The 25,762-nt window shown below is 32.2% G+C and overlaps 1 protein-coding gene across 1 annotated transcript in view; it reads left to right on the plus strand.

Annotated features, from left to right (window-relative positions):
• Positions 1-25,762, plus strand: part of Ahi1 (Abelson helper integration site 1) — a 141,677-nt gene that overhangs the window by 71,053 nt on the left and 44,862 nt on the right. Inside the window, exons 19-20 of the mRNA XM_077801475.1 lie at positions 3,422-3,448; positions 13,757-13,877. Of these exons, the coding sequence (XP_077657601.1) occupies positions 3,422-3,448; positions 13,757-13,877 (148 nt within the window). The remainder of the gene's footprint in view (positions 1-3,421; positions 3,449-13,756; positions 13,878-25,762) is intronic.

The raw sequence follows: 25,762 nt of genomic DNA on the forward strand, positions 1-25,762 counted from the left end.
GTTCCCAACACTTAGAAAGAACATAATAAATAGGTGTTTTATGCTCATCTAAACTGTAAGCTCCCTGAAGGCAGTTCTCTGTATCCCCTAGTCTACATAACTGATCTTCATTAAAAACTAAAATAGACTAGGTGATCTAAGGAAAAACTAAATTCCTAAACTTCCCTTTACACAAGTGCTATATCTTATTTTGTCTTTAACCACTTTTTTTTCAGTCTTCATTTCAGGGAGATCAATCTGCACCTTAATTTTCTTTCCAAAACTTTCCCATTCTTTACATTTTTCCCAGCTCTTGACCTTCCTCCATGGTTTCCTATTTTCTAATTGGCATTCTCCTATCTGATACCATACATTTGTGTACGGAGTACCTGCTAATAGCCTCTGCAAAAAAAACACTTTTGCTCTCTACACCTGTGCACTATTTTTGTAGAAAGTGTTGACCAAATATATCTTGGACTTCCTAGTTGAGCTCTAACACTTGGAACAAAGAAAGTTTAGTTATTTCAAATATTTATTGATTATCTACTATATTGAAGTCACTCCAGAGAACATAAAAATGTTAAATCCTTGACCTTTATTTACCTCAAGTCTGGTAGGTAGTGACAGGTATTCAAACAACTATTAATTAGAGTCTTTTCACTGTAGTACTCACATTGCCTCTTTTATTGTTGTAGTAGCCTTGTAAGATAGGCATGATGGTGATGGTTACCCTTATTTTTACAGACAGAAAAACAATTTCTGTTCAAAGGATAGATATAAAGTTTTTTAACATAAAATTGGAATATTATGTGCATAATCTCCCTTGCTATTTTTTAAAACATTTCTAACATTATAAAAAGTAGTAGTAGCTAATTGTTTTTCCATGTGTAACTATGGAGCCTCTACTAGTGTTATACTGCGGAGGAATTTTGTATGGAAACTAGTGAATGAGATCACAGAGGCATTAGATAAAGAAGAAGCAGTATCACCCAAACTAATAGAACAGTAGCAGTTAATGAAAAAAAAAAACCGTTGTACATCTTGGGAGTAAATTCTCTTCACAGCCCCAAAAAACAAGACAGGAACAGCATATTCCATTTCATTTCAGCAGAGCCACAGAATAAGAGTACTGAAATCCACCGGAGATAGGTTTAGGGGCTGTTCGCGACCCACTGGACAGCCTGAGTTCAAAATGGTAAAATTTATTGATCTCATTTAAGGCCAGAGATGGGCCATTAAAAAGATTATGTGCATTAAAAAAGAAAAGAAAAGAAAAGGCAAAGCATATCTTAAAATGATTTGTTCTAATAAACAGAATGTTTTAGGTTTTGTTCTCAATAAAATAGAAGAAATTGGGGTTTCTATTAATGAAGAAATGGAAATACAGTCTGGGATTTTGATGTAAAAGTTATCTGGCTAAGGTAAAAAGAATTTAAAGAAGTTTAAAAGGCAAGGTTCAATTAATTCTACATTGCAAATGGTAAAGGGGAAAATTGACACATAAAAATATCAGATCAGTAGTATAGCCTGGAGAAATAATTTCAGAAACATCCTTAAGAATGCAGAAAAAAAGATAAGTGAAAATAATTAAGGCTTTACAGCTTAGGCACAGACATAGGTCTGTGGCACCAACCTATACCTGCTTTGTTATTCCAGATAAGTAAGCCTAATTTTTCCTCATCTATAAGACGGGAATTCTATTATTTCTTTATTCTTTTTATATTTTGCAAGTTTGGGGGTTGACGGGATCCCCACCTTTTGTCACAATGTCTTTTTTGTTTGTTTCTTGTAATTATTTTTCAATAGACTGAAAATTCCTTTTTTTGTATAGGTTGTTCATCAATTTATAGAAGTCTGTTATTAGAGATAATTGTTTCTTTGTTACTAAAATTGGAGTATTTTCTAACAGATTATAGTTCAGGTTTAGGATGTGATTTTGTGTGTGTGTGTGTGTGTGTGTGTGTGTGTGTGTGTGAGAGAGAGAGAGAGAGAGAGAGAGAGAGAGAACTGTATAATAAATTCAGCTCAGAAGGTATTTAAGAGGTGTTTGCTCATTAGCAAATAAAGGACATATCAAAACTCCCTGTTTTGGTAACATTACCATGTAGTAAAAATATAAATTGTTTGTCTCATAGTTAGACTTCATTGTATGTTGCTGCCATAGCAGTACCTAAAAGGCATTCTGCAACCTCAGTAAGACTTCACAGGTAGATATATCTCAAAAGTTTTCATATCCAAAAATTTGCTCTTACCAATGTATCCACAGTTGCTCAGAGTTTGGGTTACCTATTAAAAGTAATCAATCCTACAAAAAGTTGATTAATAAACCTGAAAAAATATCTTTTAATGAAAGGTAGACCTTCCCATCTGTTGGGAAACTTAAGATCAGCCTCCCATTCTAACCTAAGTCTGTAGATCACAGAGGTACTTATTAAGTAGCATCAGAGCAGAAAGAATTGGATGAATTTAAAAATGTTTTATGCCAGTTTTGAGAAAAGTTGATTAATTTTCTCTACCTCACAGGAGATTTCACTTTATATTGGCCATTGATAATACCTGTTTCATTATAAGTAATAATTGACATAATATATTTCTGGCACTGTTCTAAGTCTTTACATGTTTATTTAATCCTCAAACCATTCTGTAGGATAGTAGTGGGTACTAGTATTATCCACACTTTCCAGAAGAGGAACACTCTTTCAGTAATTAAATTACTACTCTCCTTTAGATACAGTACCTTAGAAGTTTCTGAATAAAAAGTTGATATATTTTATTTTCAGTACTCTTTTTTTTTTTTCTAAACCCTATGTTGATTGTTACTCTTTTTCTTTAGTTATTTACTAGACTGATGATATATACTGGTTAACCTTAATTTGACTTATGTATTTTTGGTGTTTCCCTAGGAGAAAAGTTTGTAATTTTCTATTATGTATTGACTTATTAGTTTCCCTTTCAAAAATGATCTTTTCTTGGCCTTGTCCTATGAATTGCAAGTAGTTTCCTTTTTTAGCTTTTTAAACACTAGTCATATTCTTTACCATTCAGTGGTGTTTTTGAGATGTCCCCTGGTATAAATTATTAATTTAGAAATTATATTTATGGATATTTTATAGAAGTAATTATACTACAGTTAATTTGGGGTATCTTTTGGACATTAGTATTCTACTGCAGAATTTTAGTGTTTACTCCAGGTTTATTGAGAAGGCAGGTCTTTATTGAGGCAGACACATATGGGCTCTCACAAGTCTGTTGATTACTGCCTTTAATTTATACTCCTTCCAACTTATTGAAAACAATGCAGAGTAATAACTGCAGGGTGATAAACTCTCCCAAATGCTGTTTTTGGTTATTACAAGGTCAATATCTGAATGAATTGAAAAGAGTTTATACTTTATTTCAATGAAATTATGAATACTTCTTTATTGTACTGTATGTCTTTTAGGAGGTGATACGATCCTGTGCTGCAAAAGTAAGTAGTTCTTAATACCAGGAAGGTAACTTTAAACTATAGTTTTCATTGTGCTACACCAGAGAGTTGCAATGCATTCTTGTAGAGTTTAGAACTTCTACATAAATTAATCTGGTATATACTTTCCTTAATTGGAATTAGAATTTTTCAAGGGATTATTACACTGGGATCTTAGAATTCAGTAAAAATTACTTGCTAAAAAATTTAGCAAGTAATTTCACAATTTTGAAGATTTAGGAACAGTAAATGAAAAAAGAATAAAATAAAAAGAATATTGTGATGGGGTATATTTTCAGTAAAGAACTAGCAGGTTTTTTCATTCTCTGAGAAAAATTTTATGCTTTTTTTGTTTTGTTTTGTTTTGTTTTGTTTTGTCTTGTTTTGTTTTGAGGGATGGGGTGCTGGGAATTGAACCCAGAGCCTCACACACACAAGGTAAGCACTCTACCACTGGGCTATATTCTTAGTCCAGATAAATTTTACATGATAATTAATACATAGGAGACATCAACCAGTATAATCTGATGGGTATATGCTAAGTAAATTTTATAAGTATTGAAATGCATACAAGTTGCAGTTAATTATATGTTGTGCTGATAATGCTTTAATTATTTATCAAAGTGTTTTGTACTCTTTCCCCATTTAATCATATAATAATCCTAAAGGACAGATTAGATATTATTGTTATTCTTAATTTAGAAAGGAGGAGGCTGAGGCTTAATGAGTTTGTGGTTTACCTGAGAATCCAAATTTAATCTAACAACTATAGTACACAAAGAGACCCTTGATATTAGAGAGTGTGAACTAAAGTGTATGAGATATACACAGCAGCAGTCCTCCTTTTACAAACAAGACTATTTTATTTATTTATAACCTTTAACTCAGTTGTTGAGAAAATAAATTAAGGAGTTGGAATGGTCTTGTTTTTTCATTCTTCCCTTTTCTGCCACTTCCAAAGTTCAGTTGAACATTCATTTATCAAATATAATTATATGTCACAAAATAAAAGATGAGAAGGGAAAGAATTAGAATGGTGTTGGTGTGATCAAAGACTGCTTCATATAGTGTCAATGCAGGAAATTTTTTTTAATTCAATAAGTACCCACTACCATCTGGCAGACACACAGAATGTGGTAGGCTGTTATCTTTTTCCTCATGGGGCATCTTACAGAGGAAACATATCAGAAAATACTGGGCCTACCCCATCACTGAGCTGTCCAATATCAGTCGGGGCCTATCACTTTTTACCTAATTGTCACAAAGTCAACAAGATATTAAATATAGACAAGAGAAGGAAAATGGAGAAAAAAGAGAACATGCTATATTCTGACTGGGGCTGCAGATGTTCAGGAAACTTGTTCTGATAGCATTGATTGGTACAATGATTGTAGCTCCAAGATTACTAAATTTTATGTATACACAGTATAAAAGGCTAGTGCCCCCTCAAAAAAAGTTTATTCTCTGACTAGCAATTCAAAGTTATTTCTCTTTTATTTTTAACAAATATATTGCATGCCCTTCTTTTGTGATGCTGTCTGAATGCCCAAAGAGTAAAAGCATCCTGCACACATTTAGCCAATCTGTATGGAGAATGTTCTCTACATAAATGTAATGGGAAAGTGAATGCTCATAAATGAAAAAATAGAATGAATGCTCATTGAAAAAAAATGATTACATATTATATCTGGAAAGATTAACCTTATTAATATCTTCAGTTTTTCTTTTTAAATATGTTTTATTGAGATGTAATTCACATACCACAATATTAATCTTTTTTAAAAGTATATAATTCATTGCTTTTTTATCTTATTCAAGTTATGCAGCCATCCAGCTTTGGTTTTAGAACTGTTTCATTACTCCAGAATGAACTCCCATATCTGTTAGTAGTCATTCCTAATTCCTACACGCTCACACACACATCACAAACTCATGGTAACCACTAATGTACTTTCCATAGTTTTGCCCATGCAGGACATTACATATGAATGGGATTGTATAATATGTGGTCTTTTGTAACTTTCTTTTACTCAAAATGATATTTTAAGCATTCTTCTTTATTTTCTAAATGTATTGTTTTTTATTGCCAAAGAAAATTCCACAGACTGGATATGTTACATTTTACTAATCTCTTCATCAGTTTATGAACATTTGAGTTGGACATTTTTATTTCTCTGACGTTTAATATTGGTGTGGACTTATTTAGTCATATGGTAACTCTTATTTTTGACAGTTTGAGGAACTGTCAAAACTATTTTCCAAAGTGTATGTACCATATTAGAATCCCACAAACAAGGTATTTTCTTTGGAAAGATATTTGTTCAAATCCTTTGCCCTGATTTTAAATTGAGTTTCTTGTCTTTTTTGTTGTTCACTTTCAATAGGTTTTTATATATATTGAATACAAGTGTTTTATCTGATAGATAATCTGCAAATATGTTTTCCCATTTATATTATTTCCATTTTCTTTGTGTTTTTCTTTGAAATAAAGAGGTTTTCATTCATTTTTCTGAAGTTCATTTTCTTCTTCTTTTCTTTCTTTTTTTTTTTTTTTTTTTTTTTTTTTTTGGTTACTTGTCTCTCTTGTGTCACATGTGAAAAAACATTGCCTAACCCTATCTCAAAGGTTTACATTTTCTTCTATGAATTTTATAGTTTTGTTTCTTACATTTAGTTCTGTGATTCTTGTGAGTTATTTTTTTCTTATGATGTGATATACTAATTGAATTTCATTCTATTGCATATGATGAATCTGCTGTTGTTTTAGCACTTCTTTCACATTGAATGGTCTTGTTACTCATCAAAGGTATTTCATCTTCACAGCACAGTATATGCACTTTCTCATCTTTTAGATCCTGGATAATAAATTTTCATTAGGGCTTGTTAAATAAGTTTTTCCTTTCTTAAATTCCAGCCATATTTTTACTTTCTTGAAAGCTTATTTATTTTTTTCTAAATATTCTATTTATATTTCTAATTTATATTTTAAATATAAATATAAATGTTTATTGGTGCTTACCAAGTATTTTTCTTAATGCTCTGGATGTAACAGTGAACAAAAACATTTTATTATAGACAGACAAAGGAAATAAGTGATACGGGGTAAAAATGGGAGTTCATAATCTGCTTGAATCAAATTATGAAATATGATATGTCAAGAGCTTTGTAATGTTTTGAACAACTAATAATAAAAAAATTAAAATTAAAAAATTAAAAAAACAAAGGAAATAAGTGATACAAAGAAAATAAGTCCATGGGATAAAGAATGCTTGCAAGTGGAGGCTACTCTGAGGACATCATGGGAGCCCTCTCAGAAAAAAATCTTTAACAAGGAGCTAATTGTTTCCTAAATTCTGATCTTAAGAGTAGTACTGGCATGCTCAAGGAGCAGAAAGACCTATGCTTAAGAAAGTAGTGAAGAAGCAAGGGGAAGCATGTTTTCATAAACAGGGTAAGGGGTAATCAGTAGTAGATCATGCAGATTCTATTAAAGGGTCTTGCCAGCATGATTAGGAGTTAGAAATAGTATTTTAATCAGAGAAACCAGCCAGGGAGAATAGAATGAATTGTAAGAGAATGAGTCTTTTAAGCAGAGAAGCCAGCAGACTGTTATTATAGTCCATAAAAAGGAGACCTCTCTTTATGTAGTAGGTACTAATAATGAAGATGCAGGCAATGGATAGTTTTGGTGTGTATTTTGCGAATAGAGTCATCAGGACTTGGTGATGTGTTCAATGTGGTATAAGTGAAGGAATGAGGAATAAATTTCATGTTTTTGGTTTCAGTAATTGTGTGGGTGCTGGTGGTATGCTTTTTTTAATTAATTTTTTTATTTCTATATGACAGTGTAATGCATTATAATTCTTATTACACATATAGAACACAATTTGTCGTATCTCTGGTTGTATACAAAGTATATTCACACCAATTTGTGTTGTCATACATGTACTTTGCATAATAATGTTCATCACATTCACCATCATTTCTAACCCCATGCTCCCTCCCTTCCTATCCCATCCCTCTGTTCTTTTAATGTGAGGAGTACTAGAGTCGAGGGAGCAAGTCATAAAAGTAGAGTTTTAAATATAGGGATATCTATGAGGTAGACAGTGGATATATGAGTCTCATATTTGGTAGTGAAGTCAGGACTAAAGTCTTTCTTTCTTAGAGTCTTCCTTCTTTCCTTCCTTTTTTTAAGCTGATAGACTGAATGATATCACTTGGCATATCAGTAAAGAAGAGCCTAGAGTAGTTCAAGAAAGAAGAGTGGTAGATGGTTGTATACTGCTGAGAGAAGAGTAAGATAAAGACAGAGTTGACCTTTATATTTGGCAAGATGTTGGTCTTTGGTTTCTTTGGTTAAAAACTGTTTCATTAAATGATGGAGACAAAAGAACAAGAGAAATGGGTTGAAAATGGAACCAGAGTGAATTAATCTGAGACCAGAAATATAGGCCATTCTTTTAAGGAATTATATCATGACTGAGGATCCGAGAAACAGCGCAGGAGTGGAGGGGAATATTAGGTTGAATAATAAAGCATTCTTACTTGCAGATGGGAATAATTTGGTGGTAGTTTAAAAGTTGATAATGTACCATGGAGGTAGTAATTACTGGAATCAAGTGCTTTACAAAAAAAAAGTGAGAGGGGATATAATCTTGAGTTCAAATGGAGGGACTATTCTAAAGAGAAAATAAAAATATAGATTTGATGATGGAAGGGTGAGAGAGTTCTCATCTTATTGCTGTCCAGGTAGTAACTGGTATTGAGGTCTTGAAGAGGATTTAATCTTCTTTTTCTTTTTTTTTAAATTGTATTCATCCAGGGTAAGTGATAATAAATGCAGCCAAGTAAAAATTTATTAAATTATGTTTAGTATAAGAATTCTATAAATGTAAAGTAGTAATCTATATTATAGTAGTAGTAATCTATATTATAGTCGGATCTATCTTGGAAAATATTATTTACTGAAAAAATTTTTAAATGTTTAAAAAATAGAGATTCCAGAGAAAGCTGCTTATTAAAAATATATTTATTTATTCATTTGGGACCTGGGAATATAGTTTACTGGTGGAACATTTGCTTTGCATGCATGAGGCCCTGGGTTCAATCCCTAGCACCACTAAGAGAGAAACAGAGGAGGGAAAAAAATTTTATATATATATATATATATATATATATATATATATATATATATACACACACACACACACACACACACACACACATACATACATACATACACACACACATATACATACACACATATATATATTATATACACACATACACACACACATAAATATTTTCATCATAAGGAAGACAAAATCAAGTTGAGATTTGAGTAGAATAATGGTTTTCAGTTGTTTGGAAAAGGGTTCTTTTGAAAGGGTTTTTAAATAATTTTTTTAAAAAATACAATTATTTCTTACTGGCATTCCAAAACTGGATATGAGCAAGTTGAGTTCTCTTGTTCTAACAATATGTAGAATGCTGGCGTTATTCTATATGTGGTCTTTATGGCTTGTGAGGAGCAGTTAAGGGAGAGTCTAGCTTTCTAACCTGGGCACTTATGCAGAGAGTAGTAGCTTTTCCTGAGAAAATAAATTGTACAGAAAGATTGTGTTAGCTCTGAGCTTAATGACCAAGAGGCATGTTTTCAACATAAGAAACAGTGTTAGAAAGCATATAAAGTAAAAAATGAATTTTCCTGCCCAGAGTAACAATATGATATGATGTGAGGGTAGAAGAGGGCTAAAGAGGATCTAGCAAACACACTAATGAGGAATGTATGGGTATGACAAGATAAACAGGATTAAAAATGAAGAGAGGAGAGTTGTGGACAGTGTCAAAGGCCTGTGTGAATCTCCTGAATTTCATGATTGAAAGTACAGAGTGACCTTCACTTCACATTTAGTGTTAACAATAAAGACAAGCTTTGTTGTAGCTGTTTTAAGAATGAAAGATTGAGGTACCTGGATAGAAACTGTGTGCTGTTTTTCAAGGAATTTACCTTCTAATGAAACTTGAGGGAAATAGAATTATAGGGAGTTTTTGTTTGCTGTTAATTTTTGTTCTAAAGTAGAAGGGTCTATTCTAGCTTGTGGCAAAAGAGCCAGTGGAGAAGTTGAGAGTAGAATTTGAAAGAGCTTTAGGGACATCCCCAAGGACACCAGTGAAGGTATTAATCTTAAACAGATGCACTTCTTCCTCTGACAGTAAAAGAAGAGATGAGGGTAGGTGGAGGAGGTGTATTCGGTCATAGGTTTGAAAGTGAGGATTTCAGGAGGTTCAAGGTCACATTTTCCTTGCAAAGCTGGGCAGTAGACTAAACGGAAAAGTAGTGAAAGTCTTGAAGGAAACCAAGATCTATTTTAAAGTGTACTTGGAGGAATCATATCAGTAATCTTTGAAACACCAACACCGTGGTAGCTATCAGAGGCCCCCCAAAATCTGATTAAATATTACAAAATAAAACTTCATAATGATTGCTTCAAATTTGACTTCTGATTTTAGTTAATATTAGTCATAATGAACTAGTTTAGAGGTAATATTTTTTGGTACCTTACCATTGTAAAAAACTCTCTAGCTGGGTGCCATGGAGCACGCCTGTAATCCCAGCAACTCAGGAGGCTGAGGCAGGAGGATCTCAAGTTCAAAGCCAGCCTCAGTAATTTTGCAAGGCCCTAAGTCACTCAGTGAGACCCATCTCTAAATAAAATATAAAAAGGGACTAGAAATGTGGCTTAATGGTAAAGTGTTCCTGAGTTCAATCCCTGGTGCCAAAAAAAAAAAAAAAAGTCTCTAATAGTTCCTTCCCAGTCTCTCACTTCTCTTCTCACTTCTCTGTCCCAGTTTATAAAGAAAACATCTGAAGGTCTTGAGATCATGTTTCTTAAGATACTATGGACTGCTCATTTATTGGCTTTACTAACCTAGAAATCATAGCAACATAAACTGCTGTTAGAATTTATATTCCGAGAATGTAAAAAAAAAAAAAAATACTAGCCTTCAAATACTTTGAATATTACTTTACTTCAAGCTTTCTGTTTAACTTCTTTTTCAAAACTGGGATTTTAATTTTTATAACAGATAATTTGCAAAAATAATTTGCAGTAAACATTTCCTGAATATTATTGGGTTATTTTTGCCTCCAGAACTGTCTTCAGATTAAAATATTAACCTGCATTATTGTATAGATTTGGTGGAAAAATTTGACAGCTGTATGGGCAAAGAGTTGAACTTGTGAATGTAGTATATAAACAGCATCAGAATATTCAGATACAACTTAAAACCAATTTGAGGAGTCTTCAAAGCTTAAAAATTATTATGAACAATTCTATTTGTCGTGAAGGTATCATACAATCTAAAGTCAGCTAAAATGATTGGACTTGTATGTATATATGGAAATGAGTGTTATATCTCTCCCAAAAGTTTTCAATTTTAACTAATGATTAAAAGAGAAACTTTCCTTAGCTTATTTAGTCTTTTGCATTCAGTTTTATGTTTGGGACAGTGAGGTTCTTAACATTAAAATGAACCCACTTCTAGAGAATTAATGTTTGCATATTTTGCATAAAGCTGCATATGCTCTAAAAGAGTAGGCAAAACAGTTTTGTAATTAACTTGGGAGAAGTTCTAGGTGATTTTTTCTTTTTACCTACCATGAATTTCATTCAAGTTTTATGCTTTAAGTGTTCTTCAATATGGAGGTACTAAACTGACTTTGGCAGACTGTGGTTTTTGCATGAAGCAAGCAGAAAAATGTGTTGTGAAAAGAGGGTAGATCAGTATAGGGTAGACTATCTTAGCCAACCTTTCTGTTGTTGTAAAATTATTAAGCAATTCTTTTCCACAGCATATATTTCAAAAATAGATGTTGCTTCACTCTATCTAATGGTTATTATTATTTTTCTTCCTCTAAATGAAGTGATAAATATATGGAAGCTAGCTTTAAAAACACTTTGAGTTCTAATTTCAAATGACTAATACTAACAATAATAACAGTTTTTGCAAACCTTGAAAATTGCCTTGTCTGTTCTGTTGTGTTACTATACATCACTTAATGGAAATTTGAATAGCCTCTAAAGAAAGGTGTCAAGAAATAACAGAATTATATTAAAAAAAACTCCACAAGAACATGTAATTATAATTATCTTTCCAAACAACATTTTATTTAAAAAGAGTGATAAGTTTTTCTGTTTGAGCAGAGTGGCATTCAGTACACTCTTCAAGCTTTGCTGGTCTTTTTTGTTTTGTTTTGTTTCAGTGCACATAAATTGTGCACATAAATTTCTAAAGAGGATGACTAAAAGTCATTGTAGGTACTGTGTGTGTGTGTTTGTGTGTATCCATGACCATACAGAGATACAAACACAAATTCATATCTCCAGAATACACCTGTTAATTTACAACAGATCTTAAAATACATTGTTTGGCATGTAGGAAAATCATTTTCAAGAAACTGACAAAAGGAATGAATATATAGTTAAATGATAAATGTGTCCTTTTTGTATATAGTACTAACATTTAAAATTATAGAATTCTGATTTATTGCATCACCATATTACATTAAATATCCTAATTCTCTTACTTTTAGATGATGTTAATAATAATAATTAAATTTATATAGCACTTTATATTTACTTTAAGTTGGGGGGGGTTGGTTTAGGTTTTTTTGTTTGTTTTTGTTTTTTACATTTCTTCAGATCAAACCCAGAGCTTTGTGCATGCTAGGCAAGCACTCTACCACTGAGCCATACCTTCAGTCCTATTTAACCTATTTCTTACTTAATGTTATTTAGTGTTTTATGGTTAACATGTAAATATCACTTTATAATACCAGATGTTCATATGTATTGGCACATTCCCATTAACTCATAGATATTATTTTTATAATCTCCATTTAAAGATGAATAAGGAAGCTCAAAGATATTGGTTTTGTTTTTATTTTAGATACAATTAATATAAATAATCAACTTAATTTTGGTCAGTGTTTGATAATGGAGTCTGAGAATGTTTAAAGCTGGACAGTATTTTAGCACTGATGTGATATTTGACCCCTTTTGACTACTTTGAAAAATAGTTTTGTGTTTTATTAAATGTCATCATAACCATTTAGGTACTTTAGAATTGTGTTAGTGCATGTTCTTAATTGATTTTTTTACTGAATATGCTAAAATTCTTTGCTCCAAGAGAAAAAGTTAATCTAAGATATAGCATTACTATTTGAAAGAAAGAAAGCATTTACAAATATGCAGATAATGAGTCAGAAAAATTGCTTATAACCCCAACCCAGAACTATCTTATTTAAAACCCCAAATACTGATGCAGAAGTCCACTCTGTGGTTTTTATTATTTAAACCAAAGTAAATAAATAAATAAAAAGAAAAGGAACTATTTTTATATTAATATTTATATCATAATTTATAATTTTAGCTTTCTTAATTCACCAATTACATATGTGCAGTGAACTAAAATATTATATTGTTCCAATTTTTTTAAAAAAAATCACATTTTATCATGATTCATAGTAATAATTTAAAAAATTGCTGACTTATTAATAATGAACTAAGGACTTGCTTTTTTCCTGAAATTCATTCTAGTTTACAATATAAATGTCTTCAAAAACACTTCAAACTTTTTTAGTGAACGATTATTTTTTTACAGTAGCTATAATACATGTTTCATTCCTGTGAGATGTTTGTACTGACAATCATAATAACTTTTACATGTTGTGTAAAACCTTACATTTACTTCAGAAATTTTGCTTAATATTATTTCTAAAGTCATGCTGTTTTTAAACAGAATAACTGTTTCACAGAATAACTTTCACAAGTTACAGCTGTGTTATCTGTGTCACCCTGATTTATATAAATGCTAGTCTTACAGGTGTTTTCTCTACAGTCTCTAAAAAGGAAGTACCTGTTATTTCACTAAAATGCTAGAGAAATGTGGATATGAAACATTTTACACTCTTTATTAAAAGCATTTAAGGAGTCATTGTATTTTTTGCATGGATTAAGACTACTCTGTTTTATTAATGATGTTAATTTCATAATAAGCAAACTTTAGTAAGATTTATTTACTTTAATATAGTTAACTTTCATCATCACTGTATACCTTTCTTGATAAAAACTATTTTGTTTTTTGTTTTGTAAACTTTAAAAACTAACTATATAAATCATTACCACTTCTTTTAACCCATCATATGTTCTGATTTGGCTAGTAAGCAAATATTTCACATCCAGTTTTTGCATAAGTAACCCAGAAAATCATGCTGTAGTTTCTGATTTGCATTTTCTATTGCAGGTCAACAAAAATCTCTCATTTACTTCACCACCACCAGCCTCCTCACAACAGTCTAAGTTAAAACAGTCAAACATGCTGTCTGCTCATGAGATTCTACATCAGTTTGGTTTCACTCAAACCGGTGAGCCCCTTTCTTACTTTGACTATTATTTTAAGTGTTCAGATGTTATTTTTAAAATGAATTTACATATTTCTCTTCCAGAAACAAAATAGCATTTTAATGGTCAGTTTCACAGTTGATGAATTCTATTCAGTCATCTTTTTTTCCTTGAAATCACAGAAATTATTTCAAAGTAAATTTAGATTTGCTAACTTGAACAGTAGCTATTCTGAACCTGTATTCTGTTAAACAGATAATAACTTAAAGGTGAAGAAATACGAGTTTTAAACATGTATAATTCTAAATTTAAGTCAGTGTCCCAGCTGTATAAAGAAACCATGGTTTACAACTAATTCTATTTTTCATCTTAATTAAAGTCAAGATAGAATGAATGCATTTTGGAAGAAATAGGGTGCAACCTGCAGAGAGATCACATCCCCTAAAAGTTGGCAAATTAATAAAATATGCAAAAAAGTTTGTTTCAGAAATCTACATGAATTACTGAGTTCATAATGAACTATTCAATTGTAAATTTTTAGGCTAATGTTCAAATTTAAATAAGGTTTTCAGAGGATATCAAAGAAAAACTTATAAGTGAGAAAAGTTTATTTTTGCATTGAAAAATTACTTTTTCTCTTTGTTAGCTATATATTTCTTTTTAATATTTATTTATTTATTTTTAGTCATACATAATACCTTTATTTTGTTTATTGATTTGTATGTGGTGCTGAGGATCAAACCCAGGGCCTTGCACATGCTAAGCAAGCACTCTACTGCTGAGCCACAACCCCAGCCCTGTTAGCTATATATTTCTAACAGTAATTTTCCTATTACTGAATTCTTTAAGAAATGTGAGATAACTGAAAATTATAAAACAATTACTTTTTAACAAAAAGATCAAAAAGAAATTTGAGTTTGAAAAGATCAGCATAATTTTCTTAGAAGTTCAGAGACACTGTCATTTTCAACCTTGAAAGTATTTTGGAATTTACATGTACAAATTATTTTAAGTTTGCTGTATAAGTTATATACTATAATGAAAAAATATTTGGATTCAGAAGGCTTACAGTAGTGCTGGTTGTCTTTTATAATATCTGTGAACCCAAGACTCTTCATTTGAAAACTGATAATGGTGTTCAGATGACATATCTGAAAACACTTATGTAAACATAAGGCACTATGTAAATATAAATGTTGACATTGTAAACATGGTGAATATGTGTAAGCTAGGTTTGAAAAAACTTTGACTTCTAAATTCAGATCACTATAGTAATTAACCATTATCTCAAACCTCAAAAATTTCAATTTATCTTGTTTCAGATATCTAACAGAAGTTAAAGCAATAGTGCTGATCATTGATATTTACATTGGCAGGTGCACCATATACTATATGCTCCTTTAGACTTAATCTTTGCACCCTAAATACATAGATGGTTTTCCTTTATAACTTGTCCTTTTAATGACTAGGAGGGAGCTTTCCATGTTTGTGCTTAGGTCAGAATTTCTGGGAACAAACTTTTCAGTCCACATTTCTGGATTAAAGGCTTAGAAGATAAATGTCAGTTGTTAAATAAAGATAAATGTTAACATATTGTTTAAAATTTATTTAAATAGTGTCTTCTGTCTTGTCAGCCAGCATTGTGTAGATAATGAATATAAAGTGCTTTTATTTTTTGTGAAGAGGAAGAGCAGAAGGATAGATAGGAAAGCCTTTGAAATGTTAAGAGGGATTATCACTAAAACAGATAAAGAATAGAGATGAAGAACAGAGGAACAGCTGGATATGATAAGGGCAAGCCTTGCAAACTTCACATACATAGAAGTGGCTCAATTTCCCTGTAGATCCCATGGCCGTGCAGGCCACAAGTGGGATATCTACATCCTGGATGTCTGTCCACATGTGCACTATCTCAGAGGTATTCTCATTTAGCCATGCAATGCATGGTTACATGGCCATACCAAAATCAGTTGCTAACCTCACTATAAGGCATATCCTTTCTAGAAAGTTTATTAAGATGGAAAAATGATAAAAGGAGAATATGTGGTCTATATGGAAAAATGATAAAAGCAGAATGATCGATTGCAAAATGGCCAAGTTCTCCATTTTATTCATTAAAAAGCCAGTCTCTGTGGAAAATATTCTGTGCAGGGAACTAGGTAGACTGGTTTCTAGACCTGGCCCTATTTCTAAATGACTGTAGAATCTTGAGCAGTATTTTACAGGTTTCAGTTTTCTTGTCCCCTACAAGTGAAGACTTTGGATTCGATTTTTTTCTTTAAAATTATGTGATTTTATTCAGTGTTCAAATAAGTTTTTAAATAAGTGTTCTTGATTTTACAAATCTATTAGAATCCAAAATACAGGACCACGGGCTGGAGATGTGGCTCAGCGGTAGCGCGCTCGCCTGGCATGCGTGCGGCCCGGGTTCGATCCTCAGCACCACATACCAACAAAAATGTTGTGTCCGCCGAGAACTAAAAAAAATAAATAAATATTAAAAATTCTCTCTTTCTCTAAAAAACAAAAACAAAAACAAAATACAGGACCACAAAACAAATAATATGGATATAGTGTTTTAAAATCTCAACTGAAAACCTATCTGAAATATATAGGTCATACAATGTTTGTCTTTGTAAAGTATCGGGAAAATCTGTTCACACAGAGCTAATATATATGATCCTGCTTACAATCATGTGAAGAGATTTATGAACAGGATTGGATCATTTTTATATATAAATTACATATAGGTGAGTTTACTTGCTGGATGTCTCAACTGCGATGTGGGCTTTTATGTTCAGCCAAACATATATTGACCTTATTAATTCAAGGTAAGGTCTAGGTAATGAGGACTGTTAGAAAACAGTCTTTCCTCGTTGGTTTATTTTCCTCAATTTCTAGAATACTGCCTTATTCATTATAAAATCATTTTAAGAATCTACTTTGTTTTATGTCCTCTGTCAAAGATAAGGAATAAATATTACAATCTCTGCATTCAAGAAGCTTTTGATTGGGTTGAGGAAAAAAAATGAGTAGGCAACAAACTAAGTCACTGTGATATAAACAATGAAATCACAGACCATCAGAGTATCACAGCAATAAAGAGAGAGAGAATAGTTAACAGATTTTTTCAAACTACATATCCAAATAGACCTCTTGATTCTCCATCCCCAAAACCCTGCCTTCTACCTCAACTTCCTCTGCTACACCTCAGGTCTTCGTAATCCCAGTGCTTCATACCACATTGACTCAATTGTTTAGGGAAACTTAGAGCCATAATTGAGTCTTTCTTTTCCCTCCACTTCCTACTTGTCTATGGAGTTCAGTTGTTTGATCTGTCCTACTGCAGTGATCTGTATCTTTTGCATTCACCCTAAATAAAATTTTTTGTTACCATACTTTAATGAATAGTGTGTGTGTGTGTGTGTGTGTGTGTGTGTGTGTGTGTTTTAATAACTTGACATGGCTAGGTAATGATTTGTTTAGCTGGAAATGGTGGAATGGATGCTTAGGGAAAACTGGGTCTGCAAAGGTAGACTGGGGCCAAATTGTGCTAAGCCTAGGAATTCACATTTTATTCTTCAACTAGAAGAGTTATCCAAGGTATGAATATGAAATATGATAAAATATGCTTTTAATTCATTGACATTTTAATTCTGTCAAGCCAGTACCACATACCAAAACTAGATAAGGACATGTCCAGGAAAGAAGACTATAGATTAATATTCCTGATGAACTTAGATACAAAAATACTTAGTATTAGCAAATCATGTTCAACAATATATTCAGATTATACACCATGACTGAGTTGGTTTTTTTCTAGAGATGCAAGACTGGGTTTCATATATGGAAATCAATAAATGTAATTCATCACATAAATAAAATGAAGGACAAAGATAACTTAGTCATCTCAATAGATGCAGAGAAGGCCTTTGACAAAATTCAGTATGAATTCATGATAAAAATACTAAAGAAACTAGGGATAGAAGAAATATACCTCAAAGTCATAAAGGTTATATGTGAAAAACCCAGAGCCAGCTTCATTGTAAATGGGAGGAAAACTGAAAGCATTTCCTTGAAAAATCTGTAATAAGACAGGATGTCCTCACACCACTTCTACTTAAGATAGTGCTAGAATTTATAGTTAGAGTAATTAGGCAAAGAGGGAAATAAAGGGGATTAAAAATAGGAAAAGTAGAAGTCAGATTATCACTGTTTGAAAATGGTATGAGCCTATACTTAAAACATCCAAAAAATTCCACCAAAACACTGCTAGAGCCAAGAAATAAATTCAGCAAAATAGCAGGTTACAAAATCAACATACAAAAATCAGTAGCTTTTAGGGCTGGGGATGTGGCTCAAGCGGTGGTGCACTTGCCTGGCATGCGTGAGGCCCGGGTTCGATCCTCAGCACCACATACAAAGATGTTGTGTCTGCCGAAAAACTAAAAAATAAATATTAAATTTCTCTCTCTCTCTCTCTCTCAAAAAAAAAAATCAATAGCTTTCCTATATACTAATAATGAATCTACTGAGAAAAAAATCAGGAAAGCAATTCCATTACAATAGCATTGAAAAATACAATAAAATACCTAGAAGTAAATCTAACTAACAAGGTGAAAGACCTCTACAATGAAAACTGTAGAATATTGAAGAAATTGAAGATGATTTCAGAAGATGGAAACACCTTCCATGTTCATGAATAGGCAAAACTGATATTGTTAAAATGGATACAAAAGCAATTTGCAGATTCCATGCAATTCCCATCAAATTACCAGTGATATTCTTTACAGACTAGGAAAAAAAACAGTCCTAAAATTTATTTGGAAGAATAAAAGACCCACAATAGCCAATGAAATTCTAAGCCCCCCCCCCAAACAAAAACAATGCTGGAAGCATCACAATATCTAACTTCAAATTATATTACAGAGCTATAATAAAAAAAAAACTGCATGGCATAATAACTGACATAAAAACCAATGGAACAGGGCTGGGGATGTGGCTCAAGCGGTAGCTCGCTCGCCTGGCATGCGTGCGCCCCGGGTTCCATCCTCAGCACCACTTATAAACAAAGATGTTGTCCGCCGAAAACTAAAAAAAAATAAATAAATATTTAAAAATTCTCTCTCTTTCCCTCAAAAAAAAAAAAAAAACAGAACAGAAGACACAGGACAAACCCACACATCTACAGTCTTCTGATTCCTTTTTTTAAAAAATATTTTTGTTTTAGTTGCCAATGGAGCTTTATTTATATGTGGTGCTAAGAATTGAACCCTGTGCCTCCCACATGCTACACAAGTGCTCTCCCACTGAGCCATGACCCCAACCCAGTCATCTGGTTCTTGACACAGGTGCCCAAAACATACTTTGGAGAAAATACAACCTTTTCAACAATAGTGCTGGGAAAACTGGTTATTCATATGTAGGAGAATAAAACTAGATCATTGTCTCTCACCACGGTGTACAAAAATCATCTCAAAATAGATCAAACACCTAGGAATTAGACCAGAGACTATACATCTCCTAGAAGAAAACATAGGATCAACACTTCAGCACATAGGCACAAGTTAATAAGACCTGTAAAGCTCAGGTAATAATGCCAAGAGTTAATGATTAGGATGGCATCAAATTAAAAAACTTCTACACAGCAAAGGAAACAATTAGTAATGTGAAAGAGAACTCACAGAATGGGGAAAAAAATTTTGCTACCTATTCTTCTAACAAAGGATTAATATCTAGAATATATAAAAAAACTCGAAAAAACTTTACACCAAAAAAATCAATAATAATAAATGGGAAAATGAATTAAACAGACACTTCTCAAATGAAGAAATGCATATAGCCAACAAGTGTATGAAAAAGTGTTCAACATAATTAGCAAGTAGGGAAATGCAAATCAAATCTACATTGAGATTTCATCTCATACCAATCAGAATGGCAGGCATTAAAAATACTTATAATGCTAGAGGTTGGGTATGGTTGTATGCCTGTAATCCCAGTGCCTCCTGAAGCTGAAGCAGGAGGATTGTGAGTTCAAAGCCAGCCTCAGCAACAGTAAGGTGCTAAGCAATTCAAAGAGATCCTGTCTCTAAATAAAATATAAAATAGGGCTGGGGATGTGGTTCAGTGGCCACACACCCCCACTAAATAAATAAATACATACATACATACATGCTGGAGAGGATGTGGAGAAAAATAACACTATTATGCTGTTGGTGGGATTATAAATTAATGCAGCCACTATGGAAATCAGTATGGAGACCACTCAAAAGACAAGGAATGGAACCACTGTGTGACCCAGCTATGCCACTCCTATCCCCCAAAATTAAAGTCATCATACTACAGTGATACATCCTTATCTGTGTTTATAACAGCACAATTCAGAGGAGTCAAACAATAGAACCAGTCTAGCTGTCCATCAGTGGATGATTAGATAAAGAAAGTGTGATATATATGTATATAATGGAGTTTATTCAGCCATAAAGGAAAATGAAATTACATCCTTTGTCAGGAAAATGGATGGAACTAGAGACCATTATGTTAAATGAATTAAGTTAAACTCAGAAGGTCAAGGGTCATATGTTTTCTCACATGCAAAAGCTAGAGAGGAAAAAGGGGAAAGAAAGGGTGGATCTCATGGAAATCAAAGGGAGATTTGTTATGTTGTGTGCATATAAGGACAAATTCATCATTATGTACAACATAATACACCAATAAATAATGTTGAAAACTTTTTTCAAAAATATACTTTAAAAACTATAGCTGGGACTGGGACTGGGGCTCAGCAGTAGAGCACTCGCCTAGCATGTGGGTTCAATCCTCAGTACCACATAAAAATAAACAAATAAAATAAAGATATTGTGTCCAACTACAACTAAAACAATAAATATTAAAAAAAACTATAGCTGGTATCTGGGTGAGACATGGTCTAGAAAATATATTAGGGTATTACTGTAAATTCTTAACAATAAGTCAGTTAATCCCTGTTAAAATTAAAACTATTTAACATCTTTCCTAAGTTTTTAAGAAGTCAATTTGTAATTTTAACATTTTGGGTTATAGTAAAGGCTACAGCCTATATAAATGCTTCACCATGAAGTGAACATGTTATAGACTTCATCTCAAAACTGTTCCATACTTGTTTGGTATAATTAAGAAAATGTATAAAACAATGACAGCAACTTACGTTTGCATAAACATTTATAAGATTTTTTTAATACATATGTTTGTTTTCTCCTCAACATAACTCTGAAAGGAGCAAGTGTGAAAAATATTGAGTGAAATCATCTTAAAAATTTTAAAGATCTTATTCAATTCATTTACAGTGGAAACTAAGAACTGTAGGGACTGACATATAACTATACTTCACATAATTAATGTCAGTCGCACCTAGCTCAATGCATCGTCTTCATTATACCAAATTGCCTGTTCTATAAAAGGACTTAAAAATGGGAGGTAAAGTGAATTCCCTGGTCAAGACCCTCAGAGAGGCTGTGCCTACAGCCACTCCTTTGTCCTTTGTCCTTTTAGTCTGCCACGTAGTCCCTCTGGCTTGGGTATTATATTTCTTTTTAGAGTTCTTTGAAAAGTAATAACCTGAACAATACTAACAACTATTTGGAAAAGGTGTGATTTTTGAAATTAAGCTGTCAAGAAGGACATCTTAATTTCTGAGGATTAATCAATTTGCATTTTATTTTACCTTTAGATATATTCTATTTGTCAGTTATTAAATTGTCTTTAATGCTTGGGTCAGTATAATTGGCATGTTTCGTATCTAGTTTCTCTTCAGAGAAACTTTATTCTGATTTGTCTGAATCCAGATCCCATTCAACCATCTCAAGAGTCCTGTAGAACTAAATTTTAGAACAGGCTATCAGGTGTGATGGTAAATGCCTCTAGTTCCAGCTACTTAAGAGACTGAGACAGAGGAATTACTTGAACCCACAAATTCAAGACTAATGTGGACAACATTGTGAGCTCTATTGCAAAAAGAAATAAAATAAAAATTAAAAATTAGTTTATTCAGTAATAAAATCTATCACTATTATGGGTGGATAAGAGAGAAAAATTAGCAGAAATGCTTATTACTGGTAATGGGGTATTTGTATCATCTTTGCTTAATTATATTTGAAGGACAGTGTATTTTGTTTTTATGTATTTCCAGCTTTTCACAACATTACTCTAAGTTAAATTTAATTCAGATTAAATGGATGTCAAGCGAAATAAAACAAGTCAATTTATTAATATGACTTGTATTCATGAAATCTTCATATCATCGTTTTTAATTATAAATTTGGTGTTTGGATTACATCTAAGCTGGAAATATGATGGCTCTTTATTTCAAAGGAAAAATATATTTGGGCAAAAAATTAGGAATTAGAATGATTCTCAGTAAACACAGCTGATGATAAAAGGAAGTTTCCATTTTAAGGAAGGTAAAATGAGCTCAAAGAACTTTTCATCACATCAGAATTGGCAGGTTTTTTTCTATTATTACTTAATGAATTTAACTGCTTTATTGAATTCTTTCTGGTTTCATACTTTCAAAATTCTAAGATCTCAATCCATTGATAAGATAGGTTAAAGTAACTAATTCATTGCCAAAAGATGATCAGTAGAATTAATGTATTTTCTATAGATAAGTGTTCTTAAGTATTCTTTTTTGTTGTTAAAAAAAATCAACATGTTTTTATTGGGCAGTTTTTAAGAGCAAGACTTTGTTTTCCAAAACGGTCACTTTTCTGAATTTGCTGTATATTATGAACTTGAATTGGATTTGGTCAGAAGAAAGTTGAGCCTTATCCCTAACTCTATTACCTGTTTTTTGAGGGTAGTTGACTTTCTCACATCAGATAAATGTCTCTGAATATTTTCTCCTGCATAGAATTGTTAGGATCACAAAAATATTTTTAATACTTTAAAACCCATAAAATGTTGTGAGAATAAATAATAGGCAGCTACTTGAGAGTTGAAATCATACAATTTGCATCATGACCCACAGAATGAAGGAAGTACATGATTTAATAAAATGAATTAAGTGATGATTATAGGAGGAAAATATGTGAGAGGGACAAATAATGGATATAGGATTTTTAGAAGCATGCCAAAAAGGCGTCAAGATTAAGTAATTTAAGAGGACAGTTTTCAAACAAGCATCTCAAACTCTATCCCTTAGAATTTTACACTTCTCTTTTGAAGCTTTAGCTTTCCACAGAAATACCACCCTTAACCCATTTTTTAAATGTGATAATGTTGAGAATTTCAGATAGTTAAAATAATAGGCCAAAATTTGTGTGAGAGTATGTGTTGGGTTGGGAACAATCCTTTCTTCCAAAGCTAAGAAACAACCAAAATAACAAAGAACTCCTTTAGCTAGCCTTGTTTTCCCTCAGGATTTGACTGCCTCTAAAAGCATGCAGCAAGAAGCATCAGAAAACTTTGAAGTATTTCATATAATGCCATTTTGCAATCTGTAATTTTTCCACTCAAGAAAATACTTTCTATAGTAGGGGAAAAAAAAGAATCAAAGTGGGAGGAAGGGTACTTATTTAATCAGAAATGTGTTGATAACATTTGTTCACTAATAGAAGCAGTGATATATAGAAGTAAACTTCAGATTAGGAATTGATGTCAGATTTCTAATTCTGCCTTTATTGCCCCGCCAGCCTCTCAATTTATTCAACTTCTAAATAGCTAATGATAGGCCAGACAGTATGCTGGTGCTGGTTGTTCAGAGTAAAAATTATAGACCCTGCTCTCAAGGGATCTGCAGTTTTTATTAGAAGAAGACAAGCAGACATTTAGAGTGCAATGTGGAGAGCCTAACTCAGGCTCAGGGGTCTGAGGAAGATAAAGAATTTAAAGACTCGGTGATTTATGAATTGAGTTTTAAGAAGAGGAGTCCCCATTAAAATGAGAGGGGCTCTAAGACTGAGGGGTGGGAACAACTTAACAAAGTTTTTCACATATAAAATGGAGGCTGTTATGCCCAAATTTGACTGCTTTTTAAAAAGGCTAACAAGCAGTGTGAAATCACTTTTTAAATGATTAAGCAACTAAATGTAGGTTGTTACTCTTTATCTTTTATTTCTGTAGCATGAATTAAGTAATAGTAGCTTAATTTTAAAAAAAAAAGGATGGTGATAAATATGAAGACAGGATGAAAATGTACATATGTCACATAGCTGGTCAGACTAACTGAATTAATCCTATTGTCCATCTCATCTCCCAAAGACCAGGAATTACATCCAAAGCTGATGTTGCTGCCATTTTATGTATTTTCTCTAACTACCTATCAACACAACAGTCCTAGAAATGGGACTAATTTCATATTTGGATTTTTCTGGTTACTGGCTAAATCTTCATTGTTTGGAATTTTCCTATAACATGTGACTATTTTATGCTCCCTTTCTACAAAGATTAAGACTTCATTTGCTAGAATTTGTTGTTGTTGTTGTCATACTTGGAATGTGAAATTGATGTTGTATCAGTACATTAAAGATACAAGGTACCATTTTAGTAACCAGTATACTGTTATACTAATTCTGCAGTGATCCAAGTTAATCTGCTAGTTAAATATTAAAATTTATCCTCCACTTACAATACAAGTCCCTATATTTTTTAACAAGGTTATCTAAATTAGTCAGGTGTTTTTATATGTTGATAATTTAAAATATATTCTACATACAAATAATTTCTTAATGTGTCAACTAATGAATATTAATGAATTTGATGGTTCTTCATGCACAGGGATATGTACTTAGTATTAATGTATTAATTATAAGGCATGTTAAATTTCTTTATATATCTTCTGAGGGGAGAATATGAGGGCAAACTTTTCTCCCTGTTGATATCAGCAGACTCAAATGAGATTGAATCTGCCCACTGTTTTTTAGCCATTTGTTTTGTAGGAAGCTGTTTTCTGTGTCTATATGGCACCATATGGTTCCAGCCTTACAACTTTTACCCTTACCTCCATCTGTTTAAAATAGAAAAGGTACTTTAAATTTCAGCCTCATTTCTTTTGTGTGTTTGTATGTTTGTTTTAAGAACCTTTTAAATTTAGTTGTCAGAATATACCATAGCATTTGCCCAGTGGTATATTAAAAACCAATGAGAAATAAAAAGCAACCAAGTTGTTCGCATAAACTGTAGGAAATTCTCAAAATGAGATCTTATTGATTTAATGACTGTGCAAGCTACATAATTTAATCCTAACATGGCCAAAATATGACCTAAATCATTGAAATTCATATCGATATTCTGGTATTTACCTTTTCCAAAGCTTTTTAGTTAATGTATTAATAACTTTTAGTTTGTCTTTGTATTTTGAAGACTTATAAAGGTATTTGCCTATACTTTTTTAAAAAAAAGCAAATGTAAAGAGGTTGAGTTTAGGCAAAATTGAACAGAGCTATTATAATGTATAAAACTCTGAAATATAAAACTTAATCTCAAAGAATATGCAACCTCAAACTTGTATAGCAAATAATATAAACTAATCACTTTTTGTTGTGTATGTGACAGAAATCTAATAGCTGTCATGAGTGAACTTGAGTTTCCTGAAAGAAACCTCTATATTTTACTCTTCAGTCTCATTTCTGGGAATAACATTACCACTTTTTTTTTTTTCTAGTATTGGGGCTTGAACCCAGGGTTCCTTTATCACTGAGCTGCATTCCCAGAACTTTTTACTTTTTATTTTAAGACAGTCTCACTAAGTTGCTTTGGGTTTTGCTAAATTGCCGAGGCTGCCCTTGAGACTGGCCTTGAACTTACAATACTCTTGCCTCGGCCTCCTGAGTTTCTCTTCATTGCAGGCATGCACCACCAGTACCTGACACATTACCACTCTTTTGGGTAGAAACTTTGGTTTCATCGTTACCTCCTTCTCTCTTCCTTTTTT

This window comes from Urocitellus parryii, chromosome 8 (genome assembly GCF_045843805.1).
Source record: "Urocitellus parryii isolate mUroPar1 chromosome 8, mUroPar1.hap1, whole genome shotgun sequence".
In the NCBI taxonomy this organism is placed as follows: Eukaryota; Metazoa; Chordata; class Mammalia; order Rodentia; family Sciuridae; genus Urocitellus; species Urocitellus parryii.